The 14,400-nt window shown below is 53.7% G+C and overlaps 1 protein-coding gene across 2 annotated transcripts; it reads right to left on the bottom strand.

The window, feature by feature from the left end:
- Positions 1 to 2,632: 2,632 nt before the first annotated feature.
- CACNG1 (calcium voltage-gated channel auxiliary subunit gamma 1) lies at positions 2,633 to 12,207 on the bottom strand. Of its 2 annotated transcripts, XM_089901752.1 has the most exons (5): positions 11,943 to 12,207; positions 11,014 to 11,052; positions 4,606 to 4,680; positions 3,354 to 3,491; positions 2,633 to 2,919 (listed from the first exon to the last, which is right to left on the bottom strand). In XM_089901752.1, the coding sequence occupies exons 1-5, from the start codon at positions 12,205 to 12,207 to the stop codon at positions 2,693 to 2,695; spliced, it is 744 nt and encodes a 247-aa protein (XP_089757878.1). In that variant the 3' UTR covers positions 2,633 to 2,692. The 2 variants fall into 2 exon arrangements, with proteins under 2 accessions (XP_089757878.1, XP_022445622.1); XM_022589914.2 differs by lacking the exon at positions 11,014 to 11,052 and having other exon boundaries at positions 11,973 to 12,207.
- Between the last annotated feature and the right edge of the window lie 2,193 nt (positions 12,208 to 14,400).

Below are 14,400 nucleotides of genomic sequence, written 5' to 3'. Positions count from 1 at the left end.
GGGGACGCCCCAAATCCTGAGCCCCACCCATCACAACGTCCTTCCCGCGAGCATCGGTGAGCGGACTGGAGACAAAAAGACGTCTTCGCTCATTGGTTTCGTTGATCTCTTTGTTTTTCAGCGCTGGGCTCTGTTCTGCTCTGTCGAGCTGTCTTCTTCCCACAGCAGAAGCCGGAGCAGACGCGGCTGTGTGCCGCCTGGCTGGAGCCGGCCGGCCCCCGTCTGCAGAGCAGTTCCAGGCCTGCTTACATGTCTCTCGAAAGAGCTAGACGCTGGGAAACCAAAGTATTCTGCGATGGAGCAGAATATTCAGTGGATATTCCACTCAGAGTGATTTTGGCTGCTAAAAATACAGCTATCTAGGTGGAAATACAAAACGCACACCAGTCTAATTCCCCTAAAAGTAATAATAATAATAAAAACAATAATACTGGACTCCAAAATGGAGTTTGTGGGACGACAGCACCCTTCTTACTCACAAAACCGTGGCCCCAACTCCCAGGCTGGCGTGGACTCTGATCTCCTAGTCGCTCATCCGGAGCAAGTGGCTCTCAGGCTCTACCTGTGCATCCTCGGGACGCGTCCCGCCCTTGGCTGCAGGACCAAGCAGCCTCCTCTGGGCCTCGCCCGCCACCCGCCCTTCTCGGCAGCGCCCACCCTCTGATGTCACCCCTGCTCTCCTTGACCCTTTCGGCTTCACAGCCACGCACGGGGCATGTGCATGTTCCTTGACTCAAAAGCAGGCTGGGCTGGGCTCTGTCGGCCCCTCCAAGCGCAGCCCGGAGCCCTGAGATGTCAGAGGGCGATCTTCACCAGCCCCACCATGGTCGCTACCCAGACGCCCCAGCCTCCGGCTCCTCCCTTCTAAATTGTTCTCAGCAGAACGACTGAGTTGCTTTCCTCTCACTTTACAGATGCGAACAGTTAGGGGCTAATAAGCTGGCTGGTGAGAGTACTTACTTCAGTTGCTGGCCTGGCGCTGCAGGCCAGTCTTAACCCAGCCTGGAAGCAGGAATTAGCCATCGGAGGGGTGTGGCTGTGTCTTGGACTCGCTCCTGGACCAGATTCCAGCCAGGCCAATCCCAGCCCTCCTCTCCATGCCACCTTGGCCTAGAACGATGCGAACAGACACTAACACAGTTTCTAACGGCTCAAGGCCGCACCCCTAGGATGACCCCAGCCCCCCTTGAAGTGTCTGCCTGAGAAAATTCAAGGTTGCCTGAAGAGTTTGCTGTTTGTTCCAGCCAACACCCGAGGACAGGGCCCTCGTCTCCGAGCCTCTGTGAGTGGGTCAGCGCCTAACTTCGATCATCTCCAGTTCACCCAGCCCCTTCCAGCCCTTCGCGACCTTTGGCTTCTCTGACTCTGTGCGGCCCTCCTCACCCCTCCCTCGCTCACCCTTTAAACCTCCCGGTCACCTCTGTGCACACAGTTGAGTTCAATTCATCCCAGACTCTTCCTGCTGCAGTAGTGCCTTACTGATTAAAATCTGTCCTGACCACTTTAACTGTGGCCTTGTTTATCTTTGGCAGTTCTGATAAAACCTTGCTTATGGACACTGACATTTGCATTTCATGAAATTTTCACATCACAAAATCTTTTTCTTCCTTCGATTTTTCTTAACTATTTAAAACTATAGAAACCATTCTTAGCAGGCAATGGGCCCCAGGTTGACCCACGGCCAGTGGTTTGCTGCCCCTTCTCTGCAAGAAAGGTGTTGACATGGACCCCTGGTGCACGGTGAAGGTAAAGGGCAGAGGGGTCCTCCCTGCCCACCGTGTCTGACTTATCATCTCTGAGGGCTGGCCAAGTACGGTGAGGTTTGAAGGCGCAAGGGTGTAAATTATGAAACTCCAGTGGCCCTATGTGTCTAGCTGCTAAGCCCTCCTTCCTGATGTTCATTGCAACAAAAATCCAGTGTCTGAAATCAGACCCTTGCAGCTGCGCGGCTGGAGTGCCGTGTTAGCACTGGGATGCCTAGCGTGCCGGGAGCTCTGGAAATAACTCTGTATTTTTAACACCCTTGGCTAGTCAGAGCGCCTCTGGTTTCTCCCAAAGACAACCCCAGGGCCCAGAGTTACCAACTGGAATTCAGAACCTCTAAGTCTCGCTGCTAAGCAGACCCTCTGTCCTTCTCATCCCCACAAAAGTCCTCAACATCCCCGGGGGCTATGCCTTCACTTCCCCTGCTGGGTCAAGGGGCCCCTGGCCTGTGGTCAGGAACCCAACAATTTATTCGCAAGGCCAAGGAAAAAGCAAGTTTTTGAAGAGGTTTTATTTCAAACCACAGAGTCTAACCAGTTAAAAACTGCTTGTTGGGTCTCCCAGAAGCCAAGGAGGGGCTGTTCGGGCCACCAGGAAGGAGAGAGGGTCTGGCCATTCGCACAGCTGGACGCCCAGAACAGGTAGACGGCCCACAGAGGACAGTCGGTGGGCTTATCGAGGACAGCCGGGCCCTCCAGCGGGAGGTCGGGCCTCTCCAGGCGCCTGTGCACCTGCCTTCCACCTGCACGGGGCAGGTCTGGGCCACCGCCAATTGCGGGCTTCACCACCCAGAGAAGTGCTCAGACAGGGCGAGCAGCTGTGCTGCGGGGGAAGGGGCAGGTGGGAACGGGGAGAAGTAACGCTCCCGCCTCCTTCTCAAACGTTCTGGGCTGGGCTCGGCTTCCTTGGGGACAGGGGCCCAGGAGGGCTAGTGCTCGGGGTCGGCGTCCATGCAGGACTCCCAGGGGTTCTGGGGCATCCGCGGCAGGGAGAAGAGCAGGAGAGCCAGGCCGCCGAGGAAGAGGAGGCCGAAGGCCGCGCAGGCGCAGGCGAAGGACCAGGAGTAATAGTACTTGATCCAGACGGTGTCCTCGCTGTCGATCATGCGCTTCACCGACTGCCGTGTGACCTCCACCGAGACGAAGATGCAGAGACCTGGGGGCAGAGCTGGACTCAGGGCCCCGGGCGCCCCCCGCCCCGCGTCAGCTGGGGCTTCCGCGTGGGCTTCAAGGTGGAGACCCCGCCGGGGGAGGGGCGGGGTCATGAAACGGCCCCGAGACCGAGGTCCCGATCGGGAAGCTGCAGAAGTGCGCCCTTTCGTTCCTTCTTTCCTTAGCACTATTTTAAAGTCAATTTAAATTTTTGTTAGTAATTAGCATCCTCCCCGCCTTGAGGATTGTCTTGGTAAGAAATGGACAGATTGCCGAGATCTGCCCCCTCCCGGCCCACCAGCCCTGGCGGAAGCCCTGGGCAAGCTTGCCCCTGGGTGGAGCCTGGGAATCTGTCCACACCCAGGCCCCAGGTAGGCATGAGAACGGGGTCGAAGCATCCCCCCAGACCCGGCACCCGGACAGGAGCCCCCGTCCTACCCGCAAAGGCGTAGAACATGGACGCTGGCCTCAGCAGGTAGTCGCGCTTCTTCCCGAAGGACAGGAGCACGCAGATGGTTCCCGCGATGGTGAAGCCCAGGCTGAAGACGGCGATGGCCGCGGCCGAGATGCTATACTCTGTGGCACACAAGGGGGCAGGGATGCCAGGACCTCAGAGGGGCCTCATCCCCTGCACCTTTCGTCACCACTGGCTGTGCCTGCAGCCAGGTAAGTGAGTACCACATTCTACTATTCCCTTTTCCCAGGTGAGAAAACTGAGGTCCGAGAGATTAAATCACTCCTTCAGAGTCACACAGTGGCTAAGGGGTGGGACCAGGATGTGCACACGACCTAATTCCTTCTCGCAGGTCAGGCACCAAACTGAAGTTCCTCCCTCCAGGGGCAGAGGCCTCGGAAGGAAGCGTGAGATTTGCGGCTGGAGGCCTTTCTGGAGCAGAAACCTTCCTCCGAGTGTCTGGGCAGAAGGTGGCACTCAGCCTGGCGTGGTCTGTCCTGGGACTGACAAGCAGCCTCTGGACGGATGACGGAGTGTGGCTTGTTACAGAGCTCGGTGCCCAAGAGGATCTGCGTGTGTGTGTGTCAGAGTGTGTGCACCTGTGCATATGTGTGCATGCGTGTGCATGCGTGTGTGTTTGCATGTGTGTGCATGTGTGTGCATACCCATGCCGTGTGCAGTCTTCTGTACACAAGCACATGCGGGTCTCTACTCAGTCCAGGGGGTGCCTCCGAGCTCGGTGGTTCCCACAAGGCCCACCAGGGCACGTGTGCCTCAGGGGCCCTCACGCATCTGCCCCAGTCCCCACCTTCTGCTTCTCAGGGAGTGACTTATAGGTGAGGGAGGGACTCAGACAGACTCCCCGCACACTCTGAGCTACCAGCCCTGCAGACCGTCACAGGGTCTTGCATCCTTGTTCCATTGTCAGAGCTCCTGGGACAGTGGCGTCCCTTGGGCTCTGTGGGGAAATGGACTCCTTCTGCCCTTTGGGAGCTACCAGGCAAGTCTCTTTCACAAACTCTCCCGAGCCCTGATGCAGACACGCTCAGGGTGCCTGGAGATGGGTGATGCTGTCTCGGGGGCGCAGAGGGTGACCAGGCTGCTGCTCAGATGCATCGGGAGGGGCTGCTTGTCATCAAGATCCGGAAGTCGGGGCATTTGCACCCGTGATTTTCCGGTTCAGCAGCGCGACGGGAGCCACGTTTCCTCCCCTCCTTGCTCTCCACACGGGCTCACCTTTCTGAGTGGTAACTTCGAAGATCTCCGAGCTCTCGCCTGGGTTAAAATGCCTGAAGTAGGAACAGTTTTTCTCTGCAAAGGAGGGAGACGGCCTATGAGTTGAGAGAAAGGGCTGCAGCCGGGGCAGGAGCTCAGCTGAGAGAGGGTGGGTGAAGTCCTCCAGGGGGCTTCTGCTCCCCAAACCCTGACTCGGGGCTGAAACAAACATCTTTCACTAACCCTTAGACCAAAACGTTGGTAGGAAAGAGGGTTGCATAAGAGGCTGGGAGATCATCAGGGAGCTGAGGCTGACTGAGTCCAGGGGGCAGAGAGCACTGGGGTACTGAGCCCATTAGGCAGACAGGGAAACTGAGGCCCAGAGATCAAGTCATGTGTTAGGGGGTACAGGACCCATGGTCAAGCAAGGGCCAAACAGTGGTTCTCAGCCAGGGCTGATTCTGCCCCCAGAGGACACTGGGCGGTGTCTGGAGACATTTTTATGCCACAACTGGGCAGGGCTCCTACCGGCATCCAGTGGGTAGAGGCCCGGGATGTGCTGAGCATCCTACCATGTACAGGACAGCCTCCTACAGCACAGAATTACAGGCCCCCAAATGTCAGTAGTGGTGAGTCAGTAGTGGTTCACATCCAGTCTAGGGCTGGGTTTCTTATCTGCATCCAGGCCCACCCTGAGGCACTGGGTGTGACCTGGGAAGCAAAGTGTTTTTCAAGAACTTTCCAAGAGATTCTGGTGTTCAGCCAGGTTTAGAAGTCTGGCTCTCGGCCCCTTGAAATGCCCTTCAAAGGGCTTTTCTGAGTGGGCCCTCTATATGGACCTGGGTGAAGGGCAGAGAACCTTTACCTGAGGGCCAAACGTGATCAGAAGCTCATTTCATTGGGCCCTCAATGCCTGTGGCCATAGAAACAGCCCAGATAAGACCTCCCCAGGTGAGCTGCTTCCCCACCCGATTAGTGTCAGAAAAGCCATAGAAGATCTGTGCTGGCAGTAGGACCAAAAATATGGATTTGATAGGGGGCAGAGGAAGAACTCAGAACAAAGAAATTCACACTGATTTTCAATATAATTTCTCTTCCATTCTTCTCCTTTAATCTCTTATAACTAGATATACTGTAAAATCAAAGGATAGTCTTATTGCTTATTGAATACAGTTTAATATTCTATACTCTTGATTTAGGAAGTAGGTGAATGGGTTATTTTATACTATTTTGTTTCTTTAAAAAAAAAACTAAATTAGGTTGCTTTTTATTTCTGTGAGGCCCTTCATTGAATTCTTTTTCCTGCGGATCCTTGAACCTCAATAGAAAAACATCTCTGCTCCTAGTTTATATGGCATCTAGTTTGTGCATCCATTTCTTTACCTACATTCAAATGATCACCAGGTGTTTGATGCCTAGTTTCTTTTGGAAACAAACCTGAGGTTTGCGAAGTCATAGCTTTCATTGGGGTCCAGGCTTCCGTCTGCCTGACCTGTATAACCTTGTTCCACTGAAGCCTGTGGCCTCCATTTCCCCTCCCCCAATGTCAGGGTTACTTCTGCTCCCCTAAGTCCAGGAAGAGAGTGACCCTGGGAGATGGAGCCTGCTTTAGCAGCAGTAAATGTTCCATGAGGTAAACAGCCTTTTCTTTGAGCTTCTATATTTAAATCACTTTCCTTTTGAGCTGAGTTGCCTGGGGTGTGTGACTGCCGCTGGTGATTCAGGAGTGATGCTGTGCTTTTCTCTCTCGCAGCTTCTGCTGTTACTTTAAAGCATAATGGAACCCTCTTATATTTGTTAGATCAGTAGCTATAGATTTTCTTGAATCCCTGCTTCAAAATGGCTCGTGCGAAGTTACAGGTCTCCTCATGTCTCCCTCTGGACGGAGGAAAACTTCTGTTTCCTTCTTTAAGAGCCAATCTTGGTCGTCATTGAAAACCCTCTGAAAAGAACTGACTGAATTCAAGTGTGTTTCACGGTCAGTTCCCTCCCTGACGACGCAGAAGCCAAGTTAAAAGCGTTCATTCAGCACGCAAGGCCCGGAGATAAAGGCCCATCGGAAGCCCGGCCAAGGCCCAGCTGTCTGGCAGGTCCGCGTTGCCGAGGCTCCTCTTGCACAGGTTGTGTTCGGGGTGTCGGACCCCCGCCAGACAAACACCGGGCTCCTGGGGGAGCCACCCTGCAGACTCGGGGGTGGGGACGTGGGCCCAGGTTCAGTCTTCCCCTCCCTCCCCTCCTCTCTCCAATGCTCTCTGGGGGCGCTGGGGGGCACCCACGCAGGGCACCTGGAAGCCTCAGCTTCTCTTTCATGTGGCTGGTCCTCGGGCTTGAGGATGGGTGAGCCAACCCCGTCTGCTCTCTTGGACTTAGCACACGAGGAAGGCCAGCGGCCTCTGAACCAGGAGAAGCGTCTGCTGCACGGCCCCGTGGCTGCCCGTTGGAGACCACAGCCCCTTTGCCGTCCCGTTCGGGATAAATCAGCTCGGGCACCTGCCAGTGTCACTCAAGAACTGCCCAGGGTGCTGTTGGGATGGGCAGTCCCCGCCCCCGCCCCTTAGCCTGGGTGCTGTCTGGGTGAACCGCATCAAGGGCAACTTGAAAAGGAAGGACGTTTGAGATGGGCCTGCGTGGGTAGCGGGCGGGAGGGAGAGACCGCGTGCAGACTGTGAGCCTTCTCGCCTCTGCCTCTCTGACGTCTCTCTGCCCCCTGAGCCCGGTCTACATCCCACCTGCTCAGCACCTGCAGCTGTGCCTCATGGGCTCCAGCCCCTTCACTGGGCAGAAGGAGCAAGTGCTTTGGACCAGGTTGGCAGAGATACCAGCACTGGGGTGGTGACCTGGGACCAGAATTGAGCACCGAGGCTCCTCCAGCCTCCTTGCGTCTGCAAATGGCTCACAGTGATTTTAATATTTGTATTTCTTTTTTTCTGTGTTTCAGAAATGTCTACCATGGGCAGTCATAAGACTCAGTGATCTAAAATCTTTAAGTGGATTATTCCTTAAAAAGATGTCATAAATCAGTTATTGGGGTTGGACTATTCTGCTCACCAAAGGTTCTGATTAAGGGAGGGACTGACTATGCAGAGCCATATCTGCCAATTTCAGAGCACTAGAACAGAAGGCACATTGAGCTCCAAGCTGAGCTGGAGTTAATACACATCTTTCTCTGATATTTGGAGCAGCTTGTATGGTTAGGGGATGCCCCTGGGTTATCACTGAGAATGTATCAACCCAATGCTGGTTGATGCAGACTTTAATACATTAAAAAAACCCAAAAAAAACCACCTCGTTGATTTGCACAAAACCAAGGGAACGAGTGCTCTGGGGGTCAGAAGAAACGTTTCACCCACTTGTTACGTGCAGTGGAGGGTGTGGGGAGGGACTGCAGAGCAAAGAAACTCTGGATTTGAGACTTTAGCCTCGGAAAGACGCCTCTGAGCCTCAGTTTTCTCACACATAGAATGAGGACCCTCTGTAGAATCCAAGTCTCCTCACCGGGTGGTTGTATAATGTAGCAACTTAAGGTGGATTTTAGGTGTATGGGTCCTGGCTGCTCTGCCACGGCAATTGTGTGACCTCGGTCACGTTACTCGACTTCGTCGTCCCTTGTTTCTTCGTCTGTAAGAGTGGCTGATGATAATGCGGCCCTCGTCAAGGCTTTGTGAGGATCTGATGATTCTGACTACTGTCTATCCGTCCGTCTATCACCACCCGTCACCCCACTGCCCTCTGGCCTCCATGGTTTCTAGCAAAAATAAGCTGTTTAATCTTACTAAGAATGTCTTGTACGCGATGAGTTGCTTACAAAATTCTGTGTCTTTATCTTTCCGTGGTTTGACCATGATGTGCCTAGGTATGAATTTATCCTGCTTGGAGTTCATTAAGCTTCATGAATTTGTAGGTTAATGTTTTTCATCAGATTTGGAAAACTTTCAGCCATCATTTTTCACGTAACCTTCCTGCTCCTCCCCCGCCCCCACCTCTCTCCCTCTCCCTCTTTCTGAGACTGCTATTATGCATATGTTAATACATTTGATACTGTCCCACAGGTCTCTGAGGCTCTGTTCATTCTTCTTCATTTTTCTTTCCTGTCTGTTCCTTAGACTAGCTAATCTCAATGGACCTATCTTCTGGTTCACTGGGTTTTTTCTTCTATCTGCTATATAATCCCTCTAGTGAATTTTTCATTTCAGCTGTTGTACTTCAAAACTCCAGAATTTCTCTTGGGTCTTTTAAAAATCGTTTATATCTCTTTATTGATATTCTCTATTTCATGAGATATCATTCTCATCTTCATTTTAGTTCTTTAAACATGGTTTCTTTCAGTTCTTTGTATCTAAAATAGCTGATTTAAAATCTTTATCTAGTAAGTCCAATATTGGGGCCTCCTTAAGGATCTATTGGCTGCATCCTCCATCCCGACCCCCACCCCATGTATGTGCCATGCTGTTTTAGTTCTTTGCGTGCCTTGTAACTTTTTTAATTTAAAATTTAAAACTCAACATTTTAAACAATATAATCTAGCAACGCTGGAAATTAGATGCCCACCCTTCCCCAGGGTTTGCTCCTGTGGCTGTTGGTTACTATTGCTTGTTAAATGATATTTCTGAATTAATTTTGTGAAGTCTGTATTCACGTACGGCCACTGAAATCTCTGCTCAATTAGTTTGGTGGTCAGCTCACAGAGATTTCCTAAAATGCTTGGAACCAACACATCTCCCAGTCTTTACTGAGGGGCTTTGTGCTAAGCAGAGGACCAAGCACTCAGCTAAATAGCCTACATTTCTGCCTTAGTCTTTTTTTTCTTTCCCTCCCTCCCTCCCTCCCTTCCCTTCCTTCCTTCCTTCCTTTCGTCCTTCCTTCCTCTCTCTCTCTCTCTCTCTCTTTCTCTCTTTCTTTCTTTCTTTTCTCACACAGCTGTTGGTTTTCAAGGCTATGACAGAGTTGGGGAGGGGAGAACAGGAATAGTGCACATTAAGACACCACAAAGCTCATTGTTCCCACTGAGATTCACCAGTTTTTCTTGAATAAGCACTTGCTGGATTGCTGCAAGACTGGTTAATTTCTAGAGTTCTGAAAAAGTTTATTCTGACCATTTTGGCAAATGTTCTCATTGTTTTTATGGAGAAGAGGAGTTTTGGAGGTACTTACCCTGTCATTTTTTCTGATGTCATCCAAAGTTAATATATGTAAGGCACTTAAAAAAACAATGTTTGGGGGACTTCCCTGGTGGTCCAGTGGTTGAGAATCTGCCTTCCAATGCAGGCGACACAGGTTGGATCCCTGGTCAAGGAACTAAGATCCCACATGCCGTGGGGCAACTAAGCCCACGTGCTGCAACTACTGAGCCCTCACGCCTCAAGTGGAGAGCCCATGTGCCGCAAACTACAGAACCCACGCGCTCTGGAGCCTGCACGCCACTAGAGAACCTGCTTGCCACAATGAAGATCCCATGTGCTGCAACTAAGACCCAACGCTGACGAAAATAAATAAATAAATTTAAAAAATAAGTATTTAGAAAAAAAACCAAACAATGTTTGGTAGATAGTGCTATGTTTGTATTTGCAGTTGTTGATGTTGTTGTTAATAAATGAGAGAGCACAAATGAACTCTGTTCCTCCCTCTGGAAAAGAGTGATCCAACAGAACACAGGAAGGATGGGTGGGGAAGGAAAAAGATGTCCACTTGCAGAGAAAGGAGGAAAGAAGGCAGGAATACACTTCGGAAGCTTGTTGGGGGTAAGGCAGTGCTCGCAAGTATGGAAGGTATGATTCTCTCCGGACCAGGATAAGACAGCCTGGAGACAGACTCTGCTCAGGCTCAAGGCCAAACCATGCTGGCTTGTCCCCCGTGGCTGGTCCACTTGCCTCCCTCCTGCCTGTCTCTCCTTGTATAGACTCACCTCACCTCTGTCTTCTTCTGCTCTGTAAACTCACCAGGCTTTGAAAGGCTGGCGCCAAGGACAGGTGGACAGGGCCTTAACAGTGCGTTCCCATGCATGGTCCCTGGAGACTCTGCCCTGCCCTGCCCTGCCCTGCCCAGCGGGGTTGGCTGGATGAGGCACCTGTTTATGGGTGTGCTCCGCAGTGGCTGAGGGGCGTGGGCATCTGGGCTATGTGATACCCTTCAAGCACATGTCCGTGCCTGTTAAAGCCCTCAGGCCTGGGACTTGGTGTTTCCAAGAGAGCTGGGTGTTTATGAGTCTTCCGGGTAGAAGCAAGCAGGGCAGGGGTTTCCTGGAGCCAGCAGGAGGGGAATGAAGAGAAAGGAGCCAAGTGGCGGAAAGGGGTTTGGGCACCTTCCTCCCCACGTGGACCGCAAGATCTTCGGGGACTTAGCAGTGACTTTCTTGAAGCTAAGGGCTCCAGGAACAGCCCGTCTGATAACAGGGAGAATAATTCTGAAAACCAGGTGGGATGCTGCACTCACCCTGGTCCACTGTCACCTTGGAGTGACAGCTGTAAGCACCGGAAGGGACTTTATATTGCTGAGCCCAAGATCCGTATTTTATAGGAGGAAGCAGAGGCTGTGATGGGCTTTGTCAAGCCCCATAGTCCTTTGCGGGTCGTGGCCTCTGATTCCCTGCACAAGCCTCTTTCCTCAGCACCCACTCTATTTGCTATGAACGGGGAGGGCTCCGCGTCTGCAGAACAGGCTAATCACCCTCACACCAGGTGTTCTGGCGAAAGAGCTCTCCTTCAACGTGCGCTTCACTCACGTGGTAGGAAATCGAGGACGGCATTTAAATCACAGTGGAAGGAAACACTTTCTAATTCCGAAGGGCTCCTAGGCCAGGGAGGGTGCACAGAAGGACCCACAGTTCTGGCAAAAAGGCAGGTGTCTGGTCCACAGCCGGGTCCTGCCTCACAAACATGCGAGCTGTGCCGTTGATCACGGCCCGTGCCCAGGAGGGACTCCCACTTGGTTTCATGCTCTGCTCTTGCCGTCTTGAAATTCTTAATAATCAGGACAAGGAGTCATGCATTTTCATTTTGCACAGGGCCCTGTAAACTCTGTGGCCGATCCTGTCTACACTGCAGCCTGGAGGCTGGAGAATGAACCGCCCCCCCTCCCCCGCGCCGGGGGTCCCTTTCACCTGAGGACAGAGGCCTGTGTTTGCAGGGAGAGGGTGGGACCGGGCGCAACCGGAGCCCTAGTCTGGCTTCTTTCCTGAGCCTCTGTCCGCCCATCAGACCTCCGCCCTGGGCGCCGAGCCCCGAGCCCCAGCCGGACGCAACTACCTGCAGCCGGACGCCCTCAATGCCGGGCCGGCGCGGGCCACCGGCTGAACCGCACACCGCCCAGCTCGCGCCCCCGGGCCCACGGGCGGGCGGCCTTCCCCGGAGGGACCGGGACGGGCGGGAGGGGGGCTGGGGAGGGTACGTTACCCCCAGGCAGGGTGATGGGTCCGCAGCTCCTGTCCCTGCCGTCGCCCGGGACGATCCGCTTGGTGCAAATCCGCCAGAGGCCGAAGTGTGCCGCCTGGCAGCTGGCGTTGCGGTGCTCCGCGCGGGGGCTCAGCACGGCCCAGTGGTCGGTCACCACGGCCACCAGCGCCAGCACGATCCCCGCCAGGACGCAGAGGAGGGTCAGGCGGACCTTCAGGGCCTTGGTCTGGGACATGGCGGCCACGGAGCGGCGGGCGCTGGGGCAGGCCCGGCGGCCGCGTCCTCCCGGGCAGGTGGTGGTCGCGCTGGGTCGGCGGCAGCTGTTCAGTGTGCCCGGCGGGGCCGGAGGGGGCCGGCCGTGGGCGGAGGGGCGCTGGCCGGGCTGAGCAGCTGCCCAGACGTGTCAGCGGCCTGCGGAAGCTTCTATTAATGCCCATCCCGGCGCCTCGCCGAGGACGGCTGCTCCTCGGGTTTCAGGGCCGTCTTCGCTCCTGGAGCCAGAAGCACGCTGTGGGGGTGGGGTGGGGGGGTTGGGGGAGCGAGGACAGCCGGCGCTGATGTGACTGCAGACTCTCTCCTCGGGGGACCTGAGCTGGGAGGGGCGAGGGGCAGGCAGCCGGGGCCGGCTGTGAGAGCATCTTCCTTCTGGGGCCGGAAGGACCCCGGGGGACGCAGACTGTGTAGCCTCTGTCCTTGCACCGGGCGGGCCGGTCACCGGGGGGCGGGGGGTGAATGGGTCCTCGTCCCGGGGTTCTGGGGGGAGCCTGCCGAGCGACACGTCGGGGATGCCCTGCTTGGGGCCTCTGGAGCCCACTGCCCAGGCGAGCGCTCCAGCCCTGAACCCCACCATACCCCAAATGGCAGGAGGATCTCCGGTGGTTCCTGAGCCTTGCATCATCCCACACTATTTCCTTATCAATTCTCTTTCCATCCCCGCAGTGAGGTCTAGAAGAAAAGCTGTCTGGGGTTAGTAAGTCTTTAACCCCTTTCTGATGCTTGCAAATCCAAGACTAGCCTCGAGAGGACAAAAAACCCAGCTGGATTTGACTGTGGTGCTGTTGCCACTGTACCCTTTTAGTTTCTACCTTCTATTAATGGCAGGTAATAAAGATTTTCCAGTTACATTGTCCTTTAGAAAATAAGTATACTTAAGTAGGAAGAGCAGAAGTAAGTCGATTGACAGGTGACTATTAAGAGGCTAAGGGGCGTGTGGCCCAGAGGACACGTGGGGTTTGGGGACCGCCTACCCATGCCCGCTTCACCTCAGGGCCGGCACTCCAGGCTGGAGCCCCTACATGCCTCCCGGGCTTCTGCATCTCCGTTCTCAAGTCACCAGGGGCCTCTTTTGGGGTGTGTCCAAGAAGCTGATGCATGGCCAGGAAGAAACCCCTGAGCTGGGCAGGGGTTTGACCTCTAAAATCCTGGCCTCTAGTTGACACAGCTTACAGAAAGACTGCCTGTGTGAGGAGAAACATTCAGGGGTCCAGCCGCGAGGTCGCAGACTGTTAATAACAATGCTGATCATAGTGAGAGCTCAGCCTCAGTGAGTGCTTACTACCTACCAGGAACTCCACTAAGCCTTTCCATATACCACTGCAGTTAATCTTCACACCAGTCCATGAGGTAAACACAACTATCACTCTCATTTTACAGATAAGGACCCAGACGCTCAGAGACGTGAAGTAACTTGTCCAAGGTCACACAGCAGGTAAATGGTGAAGCCAGGTTTCAGAACCCAGAGCCCAAACTCTTAACCAGTGGTTGGAGCTGGGAGGAACTTTCGAGATCTATTCTGACTGCAGGGGAGGAAAAACATCTTTGTCCTCTACCCTAACGAAAGACAAATTGACAAGAGAAAAGCATGCAAATTAATGGGTTTTTAAAAATTAATTAATTTATTTATTTTTGGCTGTGTTGGGTCTTCGTTGCTGTGCATGGGCTTTCTCTAGTTGCGGCGAGCGGGGGCTACTCTTCGTTGCGGCGTGCGGGCTTCTCATTGCAGTGGCTTCTCTTGTTGCGGAGCACGGGCTCTAGGCACGCGGGCTTCAGTTGTTTTGGCTCGTGGGCTCAGTAGTTGTGGCTCGTGGGCTCAGTAGTTGTGGCGCATGGGCCCAGCCGCTCCGCGGCATGTGGGATCTTCCCGGACCAGGGCTCGAACCCGTGTCCCCTGCACTGGCGGGCGGACTCTTAACCCCTGTACCACCCGGGAAGCCCTGATGTAAGTTCTATGTGGCACAGGAGTCTTCGTAAAACATGAAGACCTAAAGAAACTGTTAAACTTGGGCCTTTTTATTTTTTGAGTAGTGTATTTATTGTAATAATTTAATTTTTTTTCCCTGAATGAAAACATGTTCATTATTAAAATGCAACCACCTACATGTATATGGAGAAGAAAAGTGATACTTGTTGTTTTTGTATTCCTTGTCTG

This window comes from Delphinapterus leucas, chromosome 19, assembly GCF_059928025.1.
Source record: "Delphinapterus leucas isolate spDelLeu-1000000601 "Yukka" chromosome 19, BTC_Dleu_Yukka2, whole genome shotgun sequence".
NCBI lineage: Eukaryota > Metazoa > Chordata > Mammalia > Artiodactyla > Monodontidae > Delphinapterus > Delphinapterus leucas.
The sequence above is the reverse complement of the archived record's forward strand: the minus strand, read 5'-3'. Positions and strand labels throughout refer to the sequence as shown.